The sequence below is a fragment of the Glandiceps talaboti genome, chromosome 8, assembly GCF_964340395.1.
Source record: "Glandiceps talaboti chromosome 8, keGlaTala1.1, whole genome shotgun sequence".
NCBI classification, from domain to species: domain Eukaryota; kingdom Metazoa; phylum Hemichordata; class Enteropneusta; family Spengelidae; genus Glandiceps; species Glandiceps talaboti.
Window position 1 is genome coordinate 2,490,001 of NC_135556.1, and position 27,802 is coordinate 2,517,802.

At 32.3% G+C, this 27,802-nt stretch overlaps 1 protein-coding gene across 1 annotated transcript in view; it reads left to right on the top strand.

Annotated features, from left to right (window-relative positions):
* Positions 1-27,802, top strand: part of LOC144438696 (minichromosome maintenance domain-containing protein 2-like) — a 53,497-nt gene that overhangs the window by 5,054 nt on the left and 20,641 nt on the right. The window contains exons 2-6 of the mRNA XM_078127842.1: positions 2,559-2,685; positions 7,351-7,411; positions 20,222-20,280; positions 25,408-25,511; positions 25,893-25,994. Of these exons, the coding sequence (XP_077983968.1) occupies positions 2,578-2,685; positions 7,351-7,411; positions 20,222-20,280; positions 25,408-25,511; positions 25,893-25,994 (434 nt within the window). The 5' untranslated portion in view covers positions 2,559-2,577. The remainder of the gene's footprint in view (positions 1-2,558; positions 2,686-7,350; positions 7,412-20,221; positions 20,281-25,407; positions 25,512-25,892; positions 25,995-27,802) is intronic.

Consider the following 27,802-nt stretch of genomic DNA (forward strand, 5'->3'; position numbering starts at 1 on the left):
TGGAATCAGCTGTAGATGACATAAAATCCTGGATGACCCGAAATAAATTAAAACTAAACGATGAGAAAACAGAAGTGCTTCTTATTAGATCAAAGTTCAGTCGTCTACCATGCCCAATCAACCAAATCTCGATTGGCTCGAGTAGCATCCAATTAACTGATTCAGCCAGGAATATAGGAGTCATCTTTGATTGCAATCACACCTATAGAAAACATATATCTGCAACTTGCCGCTCAATCTACTTTCACCTTCGCAAAATCAGTCACATTCGTCAATTTCTCAGTCAAAGTTCTTGTCAACAACTAGTTCAAGCCCTACTCTCATCCAAACTCGATTATGGTAATGCTCTTTTGTACGGACTGCCATATGATCATATCAAACCACTACAACACGCACAGAACACAGCTGCCAGGATTATCACACGGACAAAGAAACGGGACCACATAACACCAACACTAAAGAAACTACATTGGTTGCCGGTACAATACAGAATAGAATACAAAATTCTCCTCACCACCTACAAGATATTGCATGGACTTTCACCTTCCTACCTATCAGACATTATCTGTCAGAAACCTAATGTCCGCACACTTCGGTCGTCGGAAAAATGCCTATTACTGGAACCCAAGTACAGACTTGCATCATTTGGGGGTCGAGCTTTCTCATGTGCTGCACCACGTCTTTGGAACAAATTACAACCGGAGCTTCGACAGACACCCACAGTCAATGCCTTCAGGAAACATCTCAAAACACACTTGTTTGCAAAAGTGTTCGATAACTAACTGTAAAGCGCCGCTGAACTCTACTTCGTATTGGATATTGGCGCTCTATAAATGTATTGATTGATTGATTGATTGATGATGTAGAGTATACTCCAGTACCTCAGTATATTATACTTCAGATATAGATATTCTCAGGATTCTTATAAACTCAATGGTAATAAATTTGGTAAACAGTTGATTGATCTATGGCTAAATAATCATTTGATAATTGCTAATGGTAGAACTGTTGGAAATTTGTCAGGAAAATTTACTTATCATTTAATAATACAATTTGAATTATGATATAAATACTATCAATACTATTATTTTCTGTAGCTACAAGAGTTGACAAACATGTTTTCAAAGGGTGCTAGGCAAAGTCTTAAAATTAAGCGCTGTCAGTATAAATATGGAAAAAATGAAGAATAGAAATAAATGGTTTGATAGAGATTATGTTAGAATTTAAAAGTATCAGTAGAGTTGTGGATAAAAATCCAACCGACTCAATTTTTAGATTCACTTACTACCAAAACAATTGAAAGTTTATATGAAAAGTCATTGACTGATACATTGCAGTCTTCTCATGAGAATATGTCCAAGTTGTCTACTGATTTTGGCACATTATTGAGAATTTAGGGTGTGTATTGAAATGTGTATTGATGAAACTATAGAATGTAATGATTTGGTCAAATACAATATGTTTCAACAGAAGTTACAGATAAAAACTTTGTTTCTAAAGAATTGTGTTTAAGATTAATTAAAGGGGCATAAGCTATATAAACTTTTTTACTCGATTAAAAATACTTACATAGAACCTCTTAAATATAGTGTAGTATTTATAATGTTAATGCTGATGCAAGCCTTCTTTGATGCTATAAATGTCTTCTGGCATTGTTAGAATAGTTGATTACATAGTAGGGATTTGCTTGACTTTTTTATACGTATGATAAATTATGTCATTGTATTATCTGTAAGTTATATTTTGATAGCAAGTTTGAGTTGAGTCAATTACAGGTGATTGCTTATATATGCTTTGAACAGTTAGTAGAATGATGAGAGTAGCAACAAGTACACCATAAAACGTATAAACTCATCTTGTGTCCCTTTAAGGATAAAGGTCTGAAATCGCAATGAAATACTTGGTGTGTGAATATGAATATGATTAGGGGAGGAGGAGGCATCATGTTTTAGAAATATAAGTCTTATGGGAGGACCCGGAGGGGTATCAGTTTGTTTTGGGTTTCAAAGAGAGGGAGGGTCACAGACCAGCCTGGAAAAATCCACTGATAAGTCCCTCCCCAACCCAACCCCACCCCATCCCAGCCAGAAAAACTGACCATATCTTCATAGAGCATGTTATCATGCAGGATATGATAATGGACCTGGTGTGTTATCATGTCGGATATGATGATGGCCTTATTTATATATTTCCATAGGGGTGTGTTATCATGTAGGATATGATAATGGACCTGGTGAGTTAATTATCATGTAGGATATGATAATGGACCTGGTGAGTTATCGTGTATGATATGATAATCATGGACCTGGTGAGTTATCATGTAGGATATGATAATGGACCTGGTGTGTTATCATGTAGGATATGATAATGGACCTGGTGAGTTAATTATCATGTAGGATATGATAATGGACCTGGTGAGTTATCATGTAGGATATGATAATGGACCTGGTGAGTTATCATGTAGGATATGATAATGGACTTTATAATTATATTTCCATAGGGGTGTGTTATCATGTAGGATATGATGATGGACCTACCATATTTATATATTTCCACAGGGATGTTTTATCGTGTTGTATGATGGACCTGTTTATATATGAAGAAACAGCCCTGTTATATCTAGACAAGACAGCTGCTTTAGAAAGATTGAAAGAGAAATGTAGCATCTATGCAAATACAAAGCAGGTAATTAAGTGTTTTAATAGTTTTTGGACTTTTGAATATTACTTTGTAGATAGGTAACACAATGTATGGAAAAATTAATATTGTGTATAATCACGATTAAGATGTATATTACATGCAAGTGCCAAGCTTTAACAGATTGCCAGTCTAAATAATACGGTAGATTTGTTTCAGTGGTGTGTTGCTAGTCTATAATGTAACAGAGACTATTAGAGTACAACCAATGGCTGATAGTCTATAATAATGTAACATAGACTATTGCAGTACAACCAACGTCTGATAGTCTATAATAATGTAACATAGACTATTGGAGTACAACCAACGTCTGATAGTCTATAATAATGTAACATAGATTATTGGAGTACAATCAATGTCTGATAGTCTATAATAATGTAACATAGACTATTGGAGTACAACTAATGTCTGATAGTCTATAATAATGTAACATAGACTATTGGAGTACAACCAACATCTGATAGTCTATAATAATGTAACATAGACTATTGGAGTACAACCAACATCTAATAGTCTATAATAATGTAACATAGACTATTGGAGTACAACCAACGTCTAATAGTCTATACTAATGTAACATAGACTATTGGAGTACAATCAATGTTTGATAGTCTATAATAATGTAACATAGACTATTGGAGTACAATCAATGTCTGATAGTCTATAATAATGTAACATAGACTATTGGAGTACAATCAATGTCTGATAGTCTATAATAATGTAACATAGACTATTGGAGTACAACCAACGTCTGATAGTCTATAATAATGTAACATAGACTATTGGAGTACAACCAACGTCTGATAGTCTATAATAATGTAACATAGACTATTGGAGTACAACCAACGTCTGATAGTCTATAATAATGTAACATAGACTATTGGAGTACAACCAACGTCTGATAGTCTATAATAATGTAACATAGACTATTGGAGTACAAATAACCTCTGATAGTCTACAATAATGTAACATAGACTATTGGAGTACAACCAATGGCTGATAGTCTATAATAATGTAACATAGACTATTGGAGTACAACTAACGTCTGATAGTCTATAATAATGTAACATAGACTATTGGAGTACAACCAACGTCTAATAGTCTATAATAATGTAACATAGACTATTGGAGTACAACCAATGGCTGATAGTCTATAATAATGTAACATAGACTATTGGAGTACAGCCAACGTCTAATAGTCTATAATAATGTAACATAGACTATTGGAGTACAACCAACATCTGATAGTCTATAATAATGTAACATAGATTATTGGAGTACAACCAATAGCTGATAGTCTATAATAATGTAACATAGATTATTGGAGTACAACCAATAGCTGATAGTCTATAATAATGTAACATAGACTATTGGAGTACAACCAATAGCTGATAGTCTATAATAATGTAACATAGACTATTGGAGTACAACCAACATCTGATAGTCTATAATAATGTAACATAGATTATTGGAGTACAACCAATAGCTGATAGTCTATAATAATGTAACATAGGCTATTGCAGTACAACCAACATCTGATAGTCTATAATAATGTAACATAGACTATTGGAGTACATTGAACTAACGTCTGATAGTCTATAATAATGTAACATAGATTATTGGAGTACAACCAACATCTGATAGTCTATAATAATGTAACATAGACTATTGGAGTACAACCGACATCTGATAGTCTATAGTAATGTAACATAGATTATTGGAGTACAACCAATAGCTGATAGTCTATAATAATGTAACATAGACTATTGGAGTACAACCGACATCTGATAGTCTATAATAATGTAACATAGACTATTGGAGTACAACCGACATCTGATAGTCTATAATAATGTAACATAGATTATTGGAGTACAACCAATAGCTGATAGTCTATAATAATGTAACATAGACTATTGGAGTACAACCAATGGCTGATAGTCTATAATAATGTAACATAGACTATTGGAGTACAGCCAACGTCTAATAGTCTATAATAATGTAACATAGACTATTGGAGTACAACCAACATCTGATAGTCTATAATAATGTAACATAGATTATTGGAGTACAACCAACGTCTGATAGTCTATGTAACATAGACTATTGGAGTACAACCAACATCTGATAGTCTATAATAATGTAACATAGACTATTGGAGTACAACCAATGTCTGATAGTCTATAATAATGTAACATAGACTATTGGAGTACAACCAACATCTGATAGTCTATAATAATGTAACATAGATTATTGGATTACAACTAACGTCTGATAGTCTATAATAATGTAACATAGATTATTGGAGTACAACCAACGTCTGTTAGTCTATAATAATGTAACATAGATTATTGGAGTACAACCAACGTCTGATAGTCTATGTAACATAGACTATTGGAGTACAACCAACATCTGATAGTCTATAATAATGTAACATAGACTATTGGAGTACAACCAACGTCTGATAGTCTATGATAATGTAACATAGACTATTGGAGTATAACCAACGTCTGATAGTCTATAATAATGTAACATAGATTATTGGAGTACAACCAACATCTGATAGTCTATAATAATGTAACATAGACTATTGGAGTACAATCAATGTCTGATAGTCTATAATAATGTAACATAGATTATTGGAGTACAACTAACGTCTGATAGTCTATAATAATGTAACATAGACTATTGGAGTACAACCAACGTCTGATAGTCTATAATAATGTAACATAGACTATTGGAGTACAACCAACGTCTGATAGTCTATAATAATGTAACATAGACTATTGGAGTACAACCAACGTCTAATAGTCTATAATAATGTAACATAGATTATTGGAGTACAACCAACGTCTGATAGTCTATAATAATGTAACATAGACTATTGGAGTACAACCAACGTCTGATAGTCTATGTAACATAGACTATTGGAGTACAACCGTAACGTCTGATAGTCTATAATAATGTAACATAGACTATTGGAGTACAACCAACATCTGATAGTCTATAATAATGTAACATAGACTATTGGAGTACAACCAACGTCTGATAGTCTATAATAATGTAACATAGACTATTGGAGTACAACCAACGTCTGATAGTCTATAATAATGTAACATAGACTATTGGAGTACAACCAACGTCTGATAGTCTATAATAATGTAACATAGACTATTGGAGTACAACCAACGTCTGATAGTCTATAATAATGTAACATAGATTATTGGATTACAACTAACGTCTGATAGTCTATAATAATGTAACATAGATTATTGGAGTACAACCAACGTCTGTTAGTCTATAATAATGTAACATAGATTATTGGAGTACAACCAACGTCTGATAGTCTATGTAACATAGACTATTGGAGTACAACCAACATCTGATAGTCTATAATAATGTAACATAGACTATTGGAGTACAACCAACGTCTGATAGTCTATGATAATGTAACATAGACTATTGGAGTATAACCAACGTCTGATAGTCTATAATAACGTAACATAGATTATTGGAGTACAACCAACGTCTGATAGTCTATGTAACATAGACTATTGGAGTACAACCAACATCTGATAGTCTATAATAATGTAACATAGATTATTGTAGTACAACCAATAGCTGATAGTCTATAATAATGTAACATAGATTATTGGAGTACAACCAATAGCTGATAGTCTATAATAATGTAACATAGACTATTGGAGTACAACCGTAACGTCTGATAGTCTATAATAATGTAACATAGCTAGACTATTGGAGTACAACCAACATCTGATAGTCTATAATAATGTAACATAGACTATTGGAGTACAAGTAACGTCTGATAGTCTATAATAATGTAACATAGACTATTGGAGTACAACCAATGGCTGATAGTCTATAATAATGTAACATAGACTATTGGAGTACAACCAACGTCTGATAGTCTATAGTAATGTAACATAGATTATTGGAGTACAACCAACATCTGATAGTCTATAATAATGTAACGTAGACTATTGGAGTATAACCAACATCTAATAGTCTATAATAGTGTAACATAGACTATTGGAGTACAACCAACGTCTGATAGTCTATAATAATGTAACATAGACTATTGGAGTACAACCAACGTCTGATAGTCTATGTTACATAGACTATTGGAGTACAACCAACATCTAATAGTCTATAATAATGTAATGTAGACTATTGGAGTACAGCCAACGTCTGATAGTCTATAATAATGTTACGTAGACTATTGGAGTACAAGCAACGGCTGATAGTCTAGAATAATGTAACGTCTGATAGTCTATAATGTTACATAGACTATTAGACGTTGGTTGTACTCCAATAATCTATGTTACTGATAGTCTATAATAATGTAACTCAAACTACTGGAGTAGTGTACAACCAATGGCAATATTTTAAAATGACAATACCTGAAGGGGTGAATAGCCATATTCTTGTACATGCTGAGATATGCATGTACATGTAACACTGTTGTCATATAAAATATCAATTTGTTCTGCAGGCGCTGTGGTTTAATTTTATATTATACTACAAGACTTAAATTTATTAGAGAAGTTGATATATTTTTTTTTTATGTTTTAAAAAAAACTTTGAGAAGTTAAAATTATTGATATTAAAAAGGATGAAAATTTACTTTATTCTTAGATGAGAGCAGCTTACAACTTTGTGCTGGTCATTGATCCAGCAGAACTTGCAGAACTAAATGGTATGTTTTAAAATTTAATACTGTGTTCAATTCAGAACTAAATGGTATGTTTTACTGTGTTCAATTCAGAACTAAGTGGTGTATTTTACTGTGTTCAATTCAGAACTAAGTGGTGTATTTTACTGTGTTCAATTCAGAACTAAATGGTGTATTTTACTGTGTTGAATTCAGAACTAAATGGCATGTTTTACTGTGTTGAATTCAGAACTAAATGGTATGTTTTACTGTGTTGAATTCAGAACTAAATGGCATGTTTTACTGTGTTCAATTCAGAACTAAGTGGTGTATTTTACTGTGTTCAATTCAGAACTAAGTGGTGTATTTTACTGTGTTCAATTCAGAACTAAATGGTGTATTTTACTGTGTTGAATTCAGAACTAAATGGCATGTTTTACTGTGTTCAATTCAGAACTAAATGGCATGTTTTACTGTGTTGAATTCAGAACTAAATGGCATGTTTTACTGTGTTGAATTCAGAACTAAATGGTATGTTTTACTGTGTTCAATTCAGAACTAAATGGTATGTTTATACTGTGTTCAATTCAGAACTAAGTGGTGTATTTTACTGTGTTCAATTCAGAACTAAATGGTATGTTTTACTGTGTTCAATTCAGAACTAAATGGCATGTTTTACTGTGTTGAATTCAGAACTAAATGGTATGTTTTACTGTGTTCAATTCAGAACTAAATGGTATGTTTTACTGTTTTACTGTGTTCAATTCAGAACTAAATGGTATGTTTTAATTACTGTGTTCAATTCAGGACTAAATGGTATGTTGTACTGTGTTCAATTCAGAACTAAATGGTGTATTTTACTGTGTTGAATTCAGAACTAAATGGTATGTTTTACTGTGTTCAATTCAGAACTAAATGGTATGTTTTACTGTGTTCAATTCAGAACTAAATGGTATGTTTTACTGTGTTCAATTCAGAACTAAATGGTATGTTTTACTGTGTTCAATTCAGAACTAAATGGTATGTTTTACTGTGTTCAATTCAGACCTAAATGGTATGTTTTACTGTGTTGAATTCAGAACTAAATGGTATGTTTTACTGTGTTGAATTCAGAACTAAATGGTATGTTTTACTGTGTTCAATTCAGAACTATTAAAATGGTATGTTTTACTGTGTTGAATTCAGAACTAAATGGTATGTTTTACTGTGTTCAATTCAGAACTAAATGGTATGTTTTACTGTGTTGAATTCAGAACTAAATGGTATGTTTTACTGTGTTCAATTCAGAACTAAATGGTATGTTTTACTGTGTTCAATTCAGAACTAAATGGTGTATTTTACTGTGTTCAATTCAGGACTAAATGGTATGTTTTACTGTGTTCAATGCAGAACTAAATGGTATGTTTTACTGTGTTGAATTCAGAACTAAATGATATGTTTTACTGTGTTGAATTCAGAACTAAATGGTATGTTTTACTGTGTTGAATTCAGAACTAAATGGTATGTTTTACTGTGTTCAATTCAGAACTAAATGGCATGTTTTACTGTGTTGAATTCAGAACTAAATGGTATGTTTTACTGTGTTCAATTCAGAACTAAATGGTATGTTTATACTGTGTTCAATTCAGAACTAAGTGGTGTATTTTACTGTGTTCAATTCAGAACTAAATGGTATGTTTTACTGTGTTCAATTCAGAACTAAATGGCATGTTTTACTGTGTTGAATTCAGAACTAAATGGTATGTTTTACTGTGTTCAATTCAGAACTAAATGGTATGTTTTACTGTTTTACTGTGTTCAATTCAGAACTAAATGGTATGTTTTAATTACTGTGTTCAATTCAGGACTAAATGGTATGTTGTACTGTGTTCAATTCAGAACTAAATGGTGTATTTTACTGTGTTGAATTCAGAACTAAATGGTATGTTTTACTGTGTTCAATTCAGAACTAAATGGTATGTTTTACTGTGTTCAATTCAGAACTAAATGGTATGTTTTACTGTGTTCAATTCAGAACTAAATGGTATGTTTTACTGTGTTCAATTCAGAACTAAATGGTATGTTTTACTGTGTTCAATTCAGACCTAAATGGTATGTTTTACTGTGTTGAATTCAGAACTAAATGGTATGTTTTACTGTGTTGAATTCAGAACTAAATGGTATGTTTTACTGTGTTCAATTCAGAACTATTAAAATGGTATGTTTTACTGTGTTGAATTCAGAACTAAATGGTATGTTTTACTGTGTTCAATTCAGAACTAAATGGTATGTTTTACTGTGTTGAATTCAGAACTAAATGGTATGTTTTACTGTGTTCAATTCAGAACTAAATGGTATGTTTTACTGTGTTCAATTCAGAACTAAATGGTGTATTTTACTGTGTTCAATTCAGGACTAAATGGTATGTTTTACTGTGTTCAATGCAGAACTAAATGGTATGTTTTACTGTGTTGAATTCAGAACTAAATGATATGTTTTACTGTGTTGAATTCAGAACTAAATGGTATGTTTTACTGTGTTGAATTCAGAACTAAATGGTATGTTTTACTGTGTTCAATTCAGAACTAAATGGTATGTTTTACTGTGTTGAATTCAGAACTAAATGGTATGTTTTACTGTGTTCAATTCAGACCTAAATGGTATGTTTTACTGTGTTCAATTCAGAACTAAATGGTGTATTTTACTGTGTTCAATTCAGGACTAAATGGTATGTTTTACTGTGTTCAATTCAGGACTAAATGGTATGTTTTACTGTGTTCAATTCAGAACTAAATGGTATGTTTTACTGTGTTCAATTCAGAACTAAATGGTATGTTTTACTGTGTTGAATTCAGAACTAAATGGTATGTTTTACTGTGTTCAATTCAGACCTAAATGGTATGTTTTACTGTGTTCAATTCAGAACTAAATGGTGTATTTTACTGTGTTCAATTCAGGACTAAATGGTATGTTTTACTGTGTTCAATTCAGGACTAAATGGTATGTTTTACTGTGTTCAATTCAGAACTAAATGGTATGTTTTACTGTGTTCAATTCAGAACTAAATGGTATGTTTTACTGTGTTCAATTCAGAACTAAATGGTATGTTTTACTGTGTTCAATTCAGAACTAAATGGTATGTTTTACTGTGTTCAATTCAGAACTATTAAAATGGTATGTTTTACTGTGTTGAGTTCAGAACTAAATGGTATGTTTTACTGTGTTCAATTCAGAACTAAATGGTATGTTTTACTGTGTTCAATTCAGAACTAAATGGTATGTTTTAAAATTTAATACTGTGTTCAATTCAGAACTAAATGGTATGTTTTACTGTGTTGAATTCAGAACTAAATGGTATGTTTTACTGTGTTGAATTCAGAACTAAATGGTATGTTTTACTGTGTTCAATTCAGAACTAAATGGTATGTTTTACTGTGTTCAATTCAGAACTAAATGGTATGTTTTAATTACTGTGTTCAATTCAGGACTAAATGGTATGTTGTACTGTGTTCAATTCAGAACTAAATGGTGTATTTTACTGTGTTGAATTCAGAACTAAATGGTATGTTTTACTGTGTTCAATTCAGAACTAAATGGTATGTTGTACTGTGTTCAATTCAGAACTAAATGGTGTATTTTACTGTGTTGAATTCAGAACTAAATGGTATGTTTTACTGTGTTCAATTCAGAACTAAATGGTATGTTTTACTGTGTTCAATTCAGAACTAAATGGTATGTTTTACTGTGTTCAATTCAGAACTAAATGGTATGTTTTACTGTGTTGAATTCAGAACTAAATGGTATGTTTTACTGTGTTCAATTCAGAACTATTAAAATGGTATGTTTTACTGTGTTGAATTCAGAACTAAATGGTATGTTTTACTGTGTTCAATTCAGAACTAAATGGTATGTTTTACTGTGTTGAATTCAGAACTAAATGGTATGTTTTACTGTGTTCAATTCAGAACTAAATGGTATGTTTTACTGTGTTCAATTCAGAACTAAATGGTGTATTTTACTGTGTTCAATTCAGGACTAAATGGTATGTTTTAATGTTCAATGCAGACCTAAATGGTATGTTTTACTGTGTTGAATTCAGAACTAAATGATATGTTTTAAATTACTGTGTTCAATTCAGAACTAAATGGTATGTTTTACTGTGTTGAATTCAGAACTAAATGGTATGTTTTACTGTGTTCAATTCAGAACTAAATGGTATGTTTTACTGTGTTGAATTCAGAACTAAATGGTATGTTTTACTGTGTTCAATTCAGACCTAAATGGTATGTTTTACTGTGTTCAATTCAGAACTAAATGGTGTATTTTACTGTGTTCAATTCAGGACTAAATGGTATGTTTTACTGTGTTCAATTCAGGACTAAATGGTATGTTTTACTGTGTTCAATTCAGAACTAAATGGTATGTTTTACTGTGTTCAATTCAGAACTAAATGGTATGTTTTACTGTGTTCAATTCAGAACTAAATGGTATGTTTTACTGTGTTCAATGCAGAACTAAATGGTATGTTTTACTGTGTTGAATTCAGAACTAAATGATATGTTTTACTGTGTTGAATTCAGAACTAAATGGTATGTTTTACTGTGTTCAATTCAGAACTAAATGGTATGTTTTACTGTGTTCAATTCAGAACTAAATGGTATGTTTTACTGTGTTCAATTCAGAACTAAATGGTATGTTTTACTGTGTTCAATTCAGAACTAAATGGTATGTTTTACTGTGTTCAATTCAGACCTAAATGGTATGTTTTACTGTGTTGAATTCAGAACTAAATGGTATGTTTTACTGTGTTGAATTCAGAACTAAATGGTATGTTTTACTGTGTTCAATTCAGAACTATTAAAATGGTATGTTTTACTGTGTTGAATTCAGAACTAAATGGTATGTTTTACTGTGTTCAATTCAGAACTAAATGGTATGTTTTACTGTGTTGAATTCAGAACTAAATGGTATGTTTTACTGTGTTCAATTCAGAACTAAATGGTATGTTTTACTGTGTTCAATTCAGAACTAAATGGTGTATTTTACTGTGTTCAATTCAGGACTAAATGGTATGTTTTACTGTGTTCAATGCAGAACTAAATGGTATGTTTTACTGTGTTGAATTCAGAACTAAATGATATGTTTTACTGTGTTGAATTCAGAACTAAATGGTATGTTTTACTGTGTTGAATTCAGAACTAAATGGTATGTTTTACTGTGTTCAATTCAGAACTAAATGGTATGTTTTACTGTGTTGAATTCAGAACTAAATGGTATGTTTTACTGTGTTCAATTCAGACCTAAATGGTATGTTTTACTGTGTTCAATTCAGAACTAAATGGTGTATTTTACTGTGTTCAATTCAGGACTAAATGGTATGTTTTACTGTGTTCAATTCAGGACTAAATGGTATGTTTTACTGTGTTCAATTCAGAACTAAATGGTATGTTTTACTGTGTTCAATTCAGAACTAAATGGTATGTTTTACTGTGTTGAATTCAGAACTAAATGGTATGTTTTACTGTGTTCAATTCAGACCTAAATGGTATGTTTTACTGTGTTCAATTCAGAACTAAATGGTGTATTTTACTGTGTTCAATTCAGGACTAAATGGTATGTTTTACTGTGTTCAATTCAGGACTAAATGGTATGTTTTACTGTGTTCAATTCAGAACTAAATGGTATGTTTTACTGTGTTCAATTCAGAACTAAATGGTATGTTTTACTGTGTTCAATTCAGAACTAAATGGTATGTTTTACTGTGTTCAATTCAGAACTAAATGGTATGTTTTACTGTGTTCAATTCAGAACTATTAAAATGGTATGTTTTACTGTGTTGAGTTCAGAACTAAATGGTATGTTTTACTGTGTTCAATTCAGAACTAAATGGTATGTTTTACTGTGTTCAATTCAGAACTAAATGGTATGTTTTAAAATTTAATACTGTGTTCAATTCAGAACTAAATGGTATGTTTTACTGTGTTCAATTCAGAACTAAATGGTATGTTTTACTGTGTTGAATTCAGAACTAAATGGTATGTTTTACTGTGTTCAATTCAGAACTAAATGGTATGTTTTACTGTGTTCAATTCAGAACTAAATGGTATGTTTTAATTACTGTGTTCAATTCAGGACTAAATGGTATGTTGTACTGTGTTCAATTCAGAACTAAATGGTGTATTTTACTGTGTTGAATTCAGAACTAAATGGTATGTTTTACTGTGTTCAATTCAGAACTAAATGGTATGTTTTACTGTGTTCAATTCAGAACTAAATGGTATGTTTTACTGTGTTCAATTCAGAACTAAATGGTATGTTTTACTGTGTTCAATTCAGAACTAAATGGTATGTTTTACTGTGTTCAATTCAGACCTAAATGGTATGTTTTACTGTGTTGAATTCAGAACTAAATGGTATGTTTTACTGTGTTGAATTCAGAACTAAATGGTATGTTTTACTGTGTTCAATTCAGAACTATTAAAATGGTATGTTTTACTGTGTTGAATTCAGAACTAAATGGTATGTTTTACTGTGTTCAATTCAGAACTAAATGGTATGTTTTACTGTGTTGAATTCAGAACTAAATGGTATGTTTTACTGTGTTCAATTCAGAACTAAATGGTATGTTTTACTGTGTTCAATTCAGAACTAAATGGTGTATTTTACTGTGTTCAATTCAGGACTAAATGGTATGTTTTAATGTTCAATGCAGACCTAAATGGTATGTTTTACTGTGTTGAATTCAGAACTAAATGATATGTTTTAAATTACTGTGTTCAATTCAGAACTAAATGGTATGTTTTACTGTGTTGAATTCAGAACTAAATGGTATGTTTTACTGTGTTCAATTCAGAACTAAATGGTATGTTTTACTGTGTTGAATTCAGAACTAAATGGTATGTTTTACTGTGTTCAATTCAGACCTAAATGGTATGTTTTACTGTGTTCAATTCAGAACTAAATGGTGTATTTTACTGTGTTCAATTCAGGACTAAATGGTATGTTTTACTGTGTTCAATTCAGGACTAAATGGTATGTTTTACTGTGTTCAATTCAGAACTAAATGGTATGTTTTACTGTGTTCAATTCAGACCTAAATGGTATGTTTTACTGTGTTCAATTCAGAACTAAATGGTGTATTTTACTGTGTTCAATTCAGGACTAAATGGTATGTTTTACTGTGTTCAATTCAGGACTAAATGGTATGTTTTACTGTGTTCAATTCAGAACTAAATGGTATGTTTTACTGTGTTCAATTCAGAACTAAATGGTATGTTTTACTGTGTTCAATTCAGAACTAAATGGTATGTTTTACTGTGTTCAATTCAGAACTAAATGGTATGTTTTACTGTGTTCAATTCAGAACTATTAAAATGGTATGTTTTACTGTGTTGAGTTCAGAACTAAATGGTATGTTTTACTGTGTTCAATTCAGAACTAAATGGTATGTTTTACTGTGTTCAATTCAGAACTAAATGGTATGTTTTAAAATTTAATACTGTGTTCAATTCAGAACTAAATGGTATGTTTTACTGTGTTCAATTCAGAACTAAATGGTATGTTTTACTGTGTTGAATTCAGAACTAAATGGTATGTTTTACTGTGTTCAATTCAGAACTAAATGGTATGTTTTACTGTGTTCAATTCAGAACTAAATGGTATGTTTTAATTACTGTGTTCAATTCAGGACTAAATGGTATGTTGTACTGTGTTCAATTCAGAACTAAATGGTGTATTTTACTGTGTTGAATTCAGAACTAAATGGTATGTTTTACTGTGTTCAATTCAGAACTAAATGGTATGTTTTACTGTGTTCAATTCAGAACTAAATGGTATGTTTTACTGTGTTCAATTCAGAACTAAATGGTATGTTTTACTGTGTTCAATTCAGAACTAAATGGTATGTTTTACTGTGTTCAATTCAGACCTAAATGGTATGTTTTACTGTGTTGAATTCAGAACTAAATGGTATGTTTTACTGTGTTGAATTCAGAACTAAATGGTATGTTTTACTGTGTTCAATTCAGAACTATTAAAATGGTATGTTTTACTGTGTTGAATTCAGAACTAAATGGTATGTTTTACTGTGTTCAATTCAGAACTAAATGGTATGTTTTACTGTGTTGAATTCAGAACTAAATGGTATGTTTTACTGTGTTCAATTCAGAACTAAATGGTATGTTTTACTGTGTTCAATTCAGAACTAAATGGTGTATTTTACTGTGTTCAATTCAGGACTAAATGGTATGTTTTAATGTTCAATGCAGACCTAAATGGTATGTTTTACTGTGTTGAATTCAGAACTAAATGATATGTTTTAAATTACTGTGTTCAATTCAGAACTAAATGGTATGTTTTACTGTGTTGAATTCAGAACTAAATGGTATGTTTTACTGTGTTCAATTCAGAACTAAATGGTATGTTTTACTGTGTTGAATTCAGAACTAAATGGTATGTTTTACTGTGTTCAATTCAGACCTAAATGGTATGTTTTACTGTGTTCAATTCAGAACTAAATGGTGTATTTTACTGTGTTCAATTCAGGACTAAATGGTATGTTTTACTGTGTTCAATTCAGGACTAAATGGTATGTTTTACTGTGTTCAATTCAGAACTAAATGGTATGTTTTACTGTGTTCAATTCAGAACTAAATGGTATGTTTTACTGTGTTCAATTCAGAACTAAATGGTATGTTTTACTGTGTTCAATGCAGAACTAAATGGTATGTTTTACTGTGTTGAATTCAGAACTAAATGATATGTTTTACTGTGTTGAATTCAGAACTAAATGGTATGTTTTACTGTGTTCAATTCAGAACTAAATGGTATGTTTTACTGTGTTCAATTCAGAACTAAATGGTATGTTTTACTGTGTTGAATTCAGAACTAAATGGTATGTTTTACTGTGTTCAATTCAGACCTAAATGGTATGTTTTACTGTGTTCAATTCAGAACTAAATGGTGTATTTTACTGTGTTCAATTCAGGACTAAATGGTATGTTTTACTGTGTTCAATTCAGGACTAAATGGTATGTTTTACTGTGTTCAATTCAGAACTAAATGGTATGTTTTACTGTGTTCAATTCAGAACTAAATGGTATGTTTTACTGTGTTGAATTCAGAACTAAATGGTATGTTTTACTGTGTTCAATTCAGACCTAAATGGTATGTTTTACTGTGTTCAATTCAGAACTAAATGGTGTATTTTACTGTGTTCAATTCAGGACTAAATGGTATGTTTTACTGTGTTCAATTCAGGACTAAATGGTATGTTTTACTGTGTTCAATTCAGAACTAAATGGTATGTTTTACTGTGTTCAATTCAGAACTAAATGGTATGTTTTACTGTGTTCAATTCAGAACTAAATGGTATGTTTTACTGTGTTCAATTCAGAACTAAATGGTATGTTTTACTGTGTTCAATTCAGAACTATTAAAATGGTATGTTTTACTGTGTTGAGTTCAGAACTAAATGGTATGTTTTACTGTGTTCAATTCAGAACTAAATGGTATGTTTTACTGTGTTCAATTCAGAACTAAATGGTATGTTTTACTGTGTTGAATTCAGAACTAAATGGCATGTTTTACTGTGTTGAATTCAGAACTAAATGGTATGTTTTACTGTGTTCAATTCAGAACTAAATGGTATGTTTTACTGTGTTCAATTCAGAACTAAATGGTATGTTTTAATTACTGTGTTCAATTCAGGACTAAATGGTATGTTGTACTGTGTTCAATTCAGAACTAAATGGTGTATTTTACTGTGTTGAATTCAGAACTAAATGGTATGTTTTACTGTGTTCAATTCAGAACTAAATGGTATGTTTTACTGTGTTCAATTCAGAACTAAATGGTATGTTTTACTGTGTTCAATTCAGAACTAAATGGTATGTTTTACTGTGTTCAATTCAGAACTAAATGGTATGTTTTACTGTGTTCAATTCAGACCTAAATGGTATGTTTTACTGTGTTGAATTCAGAACTAAATGGTATGTTTTACTGTGTTGAATTCAGAACTAAATGGTATGTTTTACTGTGTTCAATTCAGAACTATTAAAATGGTATGTTTTACTGTGTTGAATTCAGAACTAAATGGTATGTTTTACTGTGTTCAATTCAGAACTAAATGATATGTTTTATTGTGTTCAATTCAGGACTAAATGGTATGTTTTAATGTTCAATGCAGACCTAAATGGTATGTTTTACTGTGTTGAATTCAGAACTAAATGATATGTTTTAAATTACTGTGTTCAATTCAGAACTAAATGGTATGTTTTACTGTGTTGAATTCAGAACTAAATGGTATGTTTTACTGTGTTCAATTCAGAACTAAATGGTATGTTTTACTGTGTTGAATTCAGAACTAAATGGTATGTTTTACTGTGTTCAATTCAGACCTAAATGGTATGTTTTACTGTGTTCAATTCAGAACTAAATGGTGTATTTTACTGTGTTCAATTCAGGACTAAATGGTATGTTTTACTGTGTTCAATTCAGGACTAAATGGTATGTTTTACTGTGTTCAATTCAGAACTAAATGGTATGTTTTACTGTGTTCAATTCAGAACTAAATGGTATGTTTTACTGTGTTGAATTCAGAACTAAATGGTATGTTTTACTGTGTTCAATTCAGACCTAAATGGTATGTTTTACTGTGTTCAATTCAGAACTAAATGGTGTATTTTACTGTGTTCAATTCAGGACTAAATGGTATGTTTTACTGTGTTCAATTCAGGACTAAATGGTATGTTTTACTGTGTTCAATTCAGAACTAAATGGTATGTTTTACTGTGTTCAATTCAGAACTAAATGGTATGTTTTACTGTGTTCAATTCAGAACTAAATGGTATGTTTTACTGTGTTCAATTCAGAACTAAATGGTATGTTTTACTGTGTTGAATTCAGAACTAAATGGTATGTTTTACTGTGTTCAATTCAGAACTAAATGGTATGTTTTACTGTGTTCAATTCAGAACTAAATGGTGTATTTTACTGTGTTCAATTCAGGACTAAATGGTATGTTTTACTGTGTTCAATGCAGAACTAAATGGTATGTTTTACTGTGTTGAATTCAGAACTAAATGATATGTTTTACTGTGTTCAATTCAGAACTAAATGGTATGTTTTACTGTCAAATGGTATGTTTTACTGTGTTGAGTTCAGAACTAAATGGTATGTTTTACTGTGTTCAATTCAGAACTAAATGGTATGTTTTACTGTGTTCAATTCAGAACTAAATGGTATGTTTTATTGTGTTGAATTCAGAACTAAATGGTATGTTTTACTGTGTTCAATTCAGAACTATTAAAATGGTATGTTTTACTGTGTTCAATTCAGAACTAAATGGTGTATTTTACTGTGTTCAATTTAGAACTAAATGGTGTATTTTACTGTGTTCAATTTAGAACTAAATGGTATGTTTTACTGTGTTCAATTCAGAACTAAATGGTATGTTTTACTGTGTTCAATTCAGAACTAAATGGTATGTTTTACTGTGTTCAATTCAGAACTAAGTGGTGTATTTTACTGTGTTCAATTCAGGACTAAATGGTATGTTTTACTGTGTTCAATTCAGAACTAAATGGTATGTTTTACTGTGTTCAATTCAGAACTAAATGGTATGTTTTACTGTGTTCAATTCAGAACTAAATGGTATGTTTTACTGTGTTCAATTCAGAACTAAATGGTATGTTTTACTGTGTTCAATTCAGAACTAAATGGTATGTTTTACTGTGTTGAATTCAGAACTAAATGATATGTTTTACTGTGTTCAATTCAGAACTAAATGGTATGTTTTACTGTCAAATGGTATGTTTTACTGTGTTGAATTCAGAACTAAATGGTATGTTTTACTGTGTTCAATTCAGAACTAAATGGTATGTTTTACTGTGTTCAATTCAGAACTAAATGGTATGTTTTATTGTGTTGAATTCAGAACTAAATGGTATGTTTTACTGTGTTGAATTCAGAACTAAATGGTATGTTTTACTGTGTTCAATTCAGAACTATTAAAATGGTATGTTTTACTGTGTTGAGTTCAGAACTAAATGGTATGTTTTACTGTGTTGAATTCAGAACTAAATGATATGTTTTACTGTGTTCAATTCAGAACTAAATGGTATGTTTTACTGTGTTGAGTTCAGAACTAAATGGTATGTTTTACTGTGTTCAATTCAGAACTAAATGGTATGTTTTACTGTGTTCAATTCAGAACTAAATGGTATGTTTTATTGTGTTGAATTCAGAACTAAATGGTATGTTTTACTGTGTTCAATTCAGAACTATTAAGATGGTATGTTTTACTGTGTTCAATTCAGAACTAAATGGTGTATTTTACTGTGTTGAGTTCAGAACTAAATGGTATGTTTTACTGTGTTCAATTCAGAACTAAATGGTATGTTTTACTGTGTTCAATTCAGAACTAAATGGTATGTTTTACTGTGTTCAATTCAGAACTAAATGGTATGTTTTATTGTGTTCAATTCAGGACTAAATGGTATGTTTTATTGTGTTCAATTCAGAACTAAATGGTATGTTTTACTGTGTTGAATTTAGAACTAAATGGTATGTTTTATTGTGTTCAATTCAGGACTAAATGGTATGTTTTATTGTGTTCAATTCAGAACTAAATGGTATGTTTTACTGTGTTCAATTCAGGACTAAATGGTATGTTTTACTGTGTTCAGCTCAATTCAAAACATTTTAGACTATTGTCTATATGCATATACTACTACAACATTACAGAAAATCATCTTCAGGCTTGGTGACAGACATCACAACAAGTAAAAACACATAACTCAATCATTTTCTCGTGTTTTGCCTATTTCAGTTTCATATTGTCTCTTATAATATGACACTTTCCTTTTCATTCATCAGCTGACTTTGGGAATATTGTACTCAATAGGATATCTTCTGCAACTGAAGTATTCCAAGAGGTAAAATTGTACAGCTAGAGTGTGTGTTTGTTGTAGACTACGTCTTGCAAAGTACTCAGTTAATTCTAGTACAATTGAACTTAGATTCAGTAGTGTTTACAATGTAGTATAGCCATGGTGAAATGTGTGTGTCTGTGTGTGTGTATGTGTGTGATGTGCATGCATGCATGTGTGAATGTGTGTGTATGTAAACTACTTAAAGTCAAAAACAGCCAGACTGATTGGCTTGGTATTTGGTGGGGACATTGCTTCAATGAAAAACATCACATCATAGATGTGCATTGCGAGATTAGGTGCCTTTAGTATTATTATTATATTATTATTATTGTTATTATTATTACAAGTTAAAGGGTTTATAGTGAAAAATGTCGGTAGGACTTTAGAGGATTATCACTTATGGTTGTTGTGTAGGAACCCACAACTAATTGTACAACATTTCCCATTTAAGCTTCAAGTCGTAACAATAGGGAACTTGCAATCCAGACTGAGCATGCTCAGATGCAAAGGACTATGGGATTATCTGTGGTTATCTATACCTAATCAGGTGTTACCGATAAAATAAACCTCCCACAAAGGTCAGGGTGACTATCAATAGATTATCTGTGGTTACAAACAATGTAACAATATTGTTAGTCCCCGCCGGACAAAGTCCGGGACGGGGACTTATGGATTGGGTTCCGTCCGTCTGTCCATCCGTCCGTCCGTCCGTCCGCAGCCGTTTCTTGGAGATGCCTGGACCGATTTTTTTCAAACTTGGTACAGGGACAACATACAATGGCATACATATGCACGTCAATTTGTTTCATGATACGATCCAATATGGCCGCCTGGCAGCCATTTTGTTTGCAAATTTTCCCTGTCTAAAGCCATAACTCAGACATGCTTGAACAGATCTCATTCAAAGTTGGTATTAGGACAGTGTTCTATGACATACATGTGTATATTCATTGTTGTCATGATACGATCCAATATGGCCGCCTAGCAGCCATTTTTTTTGTGAATTTTCCATGTCCAAAGCCATAACTCAGACATGCTTGAACAGATCTCATTCAAAGTTGGTATTAGGACAGTGTTCTATGACATACATGTGCTTATCCATTTTCATCGTGATACGATCCAATATTGCCGCCTGGCAGCCATTTTGTTTGCGAATTTTCCATGTCCAAAGCCATAACTCAGACATGCTTGAACAGATCTCATTCAAAGTTGGTATTAGGACAGTGTTTTATGACATACATGTGCATATTCATTGTTGTTGTGATACGATCCAATATGGCCACCTAGCAGCCATTTTGCTTGCGATTTTTCTATGTCCAAAGCCATAACTCAGACATGCTTGAACAGATCTCATTCAAAGTTGGTATTAGGACAGTGTTCTATGACATACATGTGCATATCCATTTGTTGTCATGATACGATCCAATATGGCCGCCTAGCAGCCATTTTGTTTGCGAATTTTCCATGTCCAAAGCCATAACTCAGACATGCTTGAACAGATCTCATTCAAAGTTGGTATTAGGACAGTGTTCTATGACATACATGTGTATATCCATTTTCATCATGATACGATCCAATATGCCTGCCTGGCAGCCATTTTGTTTGCGAATTTTCCATGTCCAAAGCCATAACTCAGACATGGTTGAACAGATCTCATTCAAAGTGGGTATTAGGACAGTGTTCTATGACGTACATGTGCATATCCATTTTCGTCCTGATACAATCCCCATACCCGACCCATCCTTTATTGTTGTAGGCATGTTCCATGTCCAACAAGCAGACACAACATATCTAAGTCTGTTTGATTTAGGTTCACAAGTGTTGTTGCGTGATCAGAGTAGTGATAATTCCTTAAAACCCAATCATAGCGGGAACTATGTCATTCTCAATGACTTGTTTACAATACTAATTGATTAGCATTTATTATCCCAGACAGATTGGTGTGCATTTGAAAAATTTGAACATGACCTGAGCGAAGTTTAGTTGTCATAAAATAATGTTGCTAAGTTTAGTGAAAAGAAGATGATTTTTTTTCTGACATGACTGTGGTGAGCGCCCGTGGAACACATATCGTTGACCTGTTGATAGCATTATTTTTAAGCGAGTATTAAACTAAAATATACGTAATAACTCGAAATTCTTGCTTTTATTTGCCGCACAGCTTTGATGAAATTAAAGACTTGTCTACTTTTTGTGAAAGCAAGTGCTAGGTCAGTCTGTATGTATTACATGTATACTTACAGAATAACAAAGTTAGAGGTTTATATTTATGTAGGTGTACATGATAAAATGTGCCGGTTTACAAATTACAATGTTTTTTTTAATGAGTTTTTCAACATAGTCAGTGATAGCACATCATTGTAGGGTAATCATTTCACTGCGGGTGCTGCCGACAAAACACTGAGGAACCATTGTTGCCAGACTACTACACTAGTACACAACAATATGTACAGTTACAGATAATACTCTATGGCAAGTGTAATTAGTAATTCATAAGTAAACATTACACAAAAGCTTAGAAGGCTTTTGTAACACGTGGGACCTCAACACCTTTCGTGAGCTGGCTGAGGTGCCGAAGTTAGTCGAAGCACAGGGGATTTAGGGGGCAAGTATTTTTTCGACTTTCTTGCCAATGCGCATAATATTTAGAGGTATGAATGCTATTTCATTTATTTTTATGGCAAAATCAATATAATAATGAAAAAAATTATCAACCTTTGCATGTACACTTTAAGTCCAATCACACTGCTACTAAAAAGGCAAAAGTCATTGGCATATAATAAAAAGTACAGATGTAAAACACCAATATGGACTTGAGAGTAAATATGTGTAACAAGACTTTTACAATGTCATTTATAAAGAAACAGAATAATAAAGGTGAAATAAGCCACTGCTACATGCAAAAGAATCAGTAAGTCCCGTGGGTGTTTTTACACAAGCTGTAACCTTCCCATACATAATCATTGAGTGCAAAGTCTTAAATATTTTCCCACACCGCATACCAGCTTTGGCAAGTTAAATAGAACAAAGCGTAATGATCTACCCTGTCTAACGCTTTCTCGAAGTCGATAAAAGCACAATATAATCTTCCTGTAGAGTATGACAACTATTTGTTGATAATGGCGCTGAGAATGAAAATATTATCCACAGTTCTGTACCCTTTCTTAAAACCAAATTGTTCTTCAGCACTTTTACAATCGATATCAAACCACTGTGTAATCTGACACATAAAATTCAGGTAAAAATCTTGCCAAATACAGAGAGTATCGTTGTGGGCTTCTATAGTTGTTTGGCAGGTGTTTTTTTGAACCTTTTTTATGGATAGTTGCTATCATACCCTGTGCCCAAACTTGTGGAAAGTTACCGTTTTCAAGAATTTTATTAAACAGACTACATAAAATGCTTTTCATAACATTCCAAGCTTTTTTGAAAAATTCAGCTGGAATGTGATTTACCACTGGCAACATTGTCAATACTTGCTTGCACTTCGTCCCCAGTTATTGGTTCATCCAGGATGCCGTAGTCTTTGTCTGGAAAATCATGTATCTCTTCCATGTCAAGGTTATCAACAAATTCATTTAAATGGAGTTATAAATTTCTGTGTTTTCTTGGTCTTGATTTTCTGTTAGGTTGAATAACGTTTTGAAATACTCATACCATTCTTGGGTTGGTATCTTTTGTGAGGGAACTGTTTCTAAAAAAATACCAGAATTCTTTAGAGTTCTGTTGCATGGCTGTTGACTTTAGTCTATATTCATCATACCGTCGCTGTTTTCTTTCTTTATTTACCTTAAACAGTTCTCTATACTCAGTGCAGTTTTTCCAAATTATCATTATTTCTATTGAATGAAATTCAGCAAACATTTCTTGACAGTTCTTTTCATATTCTGGCAGTCTTGGACAAACCAGCCACCTTATCGGTCCCCTCTGGAGTTGACTTTGGTGTTATGAGTCATGTTACCATAGCACACTTTTTAATGATATCGATCAACATATCAACTGCTTCCCCGACCCTTCCGTTTTCGATTGCAAAATTAAGTTCATCAATTCTCTCTGTATTAACAACAGTGAAATGATTATGCATATTACAAAGATAAGAACAGGGATGGGTAGATAAGTGAATAAAGATTTTTAAAATGTATACAAATATGCCTAGCAACAAGCCCATACCCATAGCAACAGCCAAATGATGATGTATATTGCAAAGATGAAACCTTGAATGGGTAGGTAAGTGAATAACTATTCCACATGTAACCAGATATGCCTAGCAACAAGACCATGCCCATACATGTAGCAACAGCCAAATACAGTTGTGCTATATAGTATAATGTCATTGGCGCTATTTTTTGAGTGAGTGAGTGAGTGAGTGGGTGAGTGGGTGGATGGGTGGGTGGGTGGGTGAGTGAGTGAGTGAGTGAGTGAGTGAGTGAGTGAGTGAGTGAGTGAGTGAGTGAGTGAGTGAGTGAGTGAGTGAGTGGAAGAGGGAGCAAGGAAGGAAGTGGGAAAACAGGAGCATCTGTCAGCTGGTAACCCGAATCTGGGAAGAGTATTAAGAACACAGTTAAAAAATTATTATATCCTTCCTTTCATGTGTATCATAAAGATCACATTCATGAATGATAATGATTATTTCCAAATTGTTTTTTAAAATTGTTTAAGGCAAGTGTGTGTGTGTGTGTGTGTGTGTGTGTGTGTGTGTGTGTGTGTGTGTGTGTGTGTGTGTGTGTGTGTGAGGGGTGCTGAGAGGCATACTTTAAATTGTTTAAGTCAAGTGTGTGTGTGTGTGTGTGTGTGTGTGTGTGTATGTGCATTAGGGGTGCTGAGAGGCATACTTTAAATTGTTTAAGTCAAGTGTGTGTGTGTGTGTGTGTGTGTATGTGCGTTAGGGGTGCTGAGAGGCATACTTTAAATTGTTTAAGTCAAGTGTGTGTGTGTGTGTGTGTGTGTGTGTGTGTGTGTGTGGGTGGGAGGGGTGCTAAGAGGCATACTTTAAATTGTTTAAGTCAAGTGTGTGTGTGGGAGGGGTGCTCAGAGGCATACTAAATGTATTCCAATTTTCTAGAAAAATTTTTCAAGCAACAGTATGTCAATTAACAGTATTAATATCTTTATTATTTTTTTTGGCGAAAGGTTTGTTTTACTGCCATCCAGACTCTTGATCTTTTACCATCAGTTCAGTATATAAATCAAGTTCTTGTACATGTCAGGGTTAGTAATATACCAGATTTACCAAGGTAGGTTCACAGGCACAAAATACATCACATAACTTTAGCTTTTAAATTTGGGCTCAACTCAACAAATACATTAATTATTATACATCACCTCTGAATCAATTTTTTTTCATGTATCAAAATCAAGAAAACAAACAATCAGAATATGGTAAATTTAGTATACATTTCAAAAACATTATAGTGAAAGTGTTAAATGTAGTCTGTGAGGCAATTTTTGGATATACTAATTTAAAAAGGAAATGTTTTCAATAGATATGAAAGATATTTTGCAATTTAGTGGAGTTTCATTTGATGTGTAAAAGTATCTCTGAAAATACTATGTACATTATTGGATGTATATTGATTACCAATATAGGCCATGTTTTTTGTTTTTGTTTTTTCCAGCTATCGATTGAATTATTTTGACTTGTGGAGTTGTAAAGCAGTGAAAAGACTATACAAGTTGAAGAGTAAAGTGTGTAGTATATCCACTGTCACCCAGTACACGTATGTACACCCTTCAATCATATTTTACATTTCTTAGCTTTAGATGGAGAGATTATCAAACATTTATTCTATTAACAATTCAATGATAAAGGGACATTTTACTTTTAATCCGTTACCATTGAACTGAACTGATTCAACAGAACAGAAGAAACAAATTAATGAAATAAACTGGATACTCTAACTCAGATATATGTGTGATACTCATTTGAAGATAGCTTTGGTAAACCAAAATGGTCCCAAAACATAGGAAAATAGTTTCAAATTATTTTTATAGGAATTGCAAAGTACCTGTCTGCCTGTGTGTGTGTGTGTGTGTGTGTGTGTGTGTGTGTGTGTGTGTGTGTGTGTGTGTGTGTGTGTGTGTATGAACAACTTAAAGTCAAAAAACTGTTGGACCGATTGCCATGATATTTGGTGGTTGTATTACCTTGGGTGTCTAGTTGGGAAATTGTTCAAATCAAAATGATCTTACCACCGGTGTGAATTTACCGTGAATTTACGTGGGGTAGGAAGCCATTAAGGCTTCTAAAGACCCCTTACTGTTGTGAGGTGGTTATCAATACAGGCTTTAAAATGATTAACTGATGAATTAGCAGTAACCCTTTCTGGTAAACTGTTCCAAATGTCTACGACACGTTGACTGAAAAAATATTTACGTATATCCAATCTGGATCTGTCCTTAAATAATTTCAAAGTGTGTCCTCTTGTTGTCGAAGTAGATACGTTGAAAAATGCAACTGGATCAACGAGAGTATGCCCATGGAAAAGTTTATACACTTCCAGCAAATGTGTGTGTGATTTGGGTCAGAAAATGTGCTTTTTGGTCAAAAAACTTAAACTCAAAAACTACTCAGCAGATTAGTGTGAAATTGTGTGCAAATGTTCTTAGAGGTGTTTAGATTAAAAATTGTTCACGACATCAGTGATATGCAAATCAGGGCTAAAATGGGCTAAAAATGGGTCTTTTTGTTCAAAAATCTTCAATTCCAAAACTACTGAGCAGATTGGGCTAAAATTTAATGCATCTAGTGGTGTATAGATGAAGAAATATTAAGCATATGATGATCTCATCAGTGATATGGAAGTCAGGTGTAAAAATATGAATATTGGTCAAAAACTTATATCTCAAAAAGTACTTGGTGAGATGTTTCTAGAAGTGTTATTCAGCAGATTTTCTTCAAAACATTTTGACACAATTGGCCCTAACAACCATGACCATGCCCTTAACAACCAAATGGCAGTATATTTTGGTTAAATAACAACATCATCTGGTAGGCAAGTGAGTAAACAATCAATAAATATATGCAAATATTCCTAGCAATCATGACCATGCCCATAGCAACAGCTAAACGGTGGTGTATTTCACAAAAATAGCAACAGGGATTCTTAGGCAACAGAACAAACATTCTAAAAGTGTATGCAAATATGCCTAGCAACAAGACCATGCCCATAGCAACAGCCAAATGATCACATATATTGCAAAGATAACAGGGATTAATAGACAAGTGAACAAACATTCAAAAAATGTATGTAAATGTGCCTAGCAACAAGACCACACCCATAGCAACAACCAAATGATCATGTATATTGCAAACATAGTAACAGGGATTTATAGACAAATGAAACATTTAAAAATGTATGCAAATATACCTAGCGACTAGACCATGCCCATAACAACAGCCAAATGATGTATATTGCAAAGATAATAACAGGGATTTATAGACAAATGAGTAATCATTCAAAAAATGTATGCAAATGTACCTAGCAACAAGACCATGCCCATAGCAACAGCCAAATGACCATGTTTA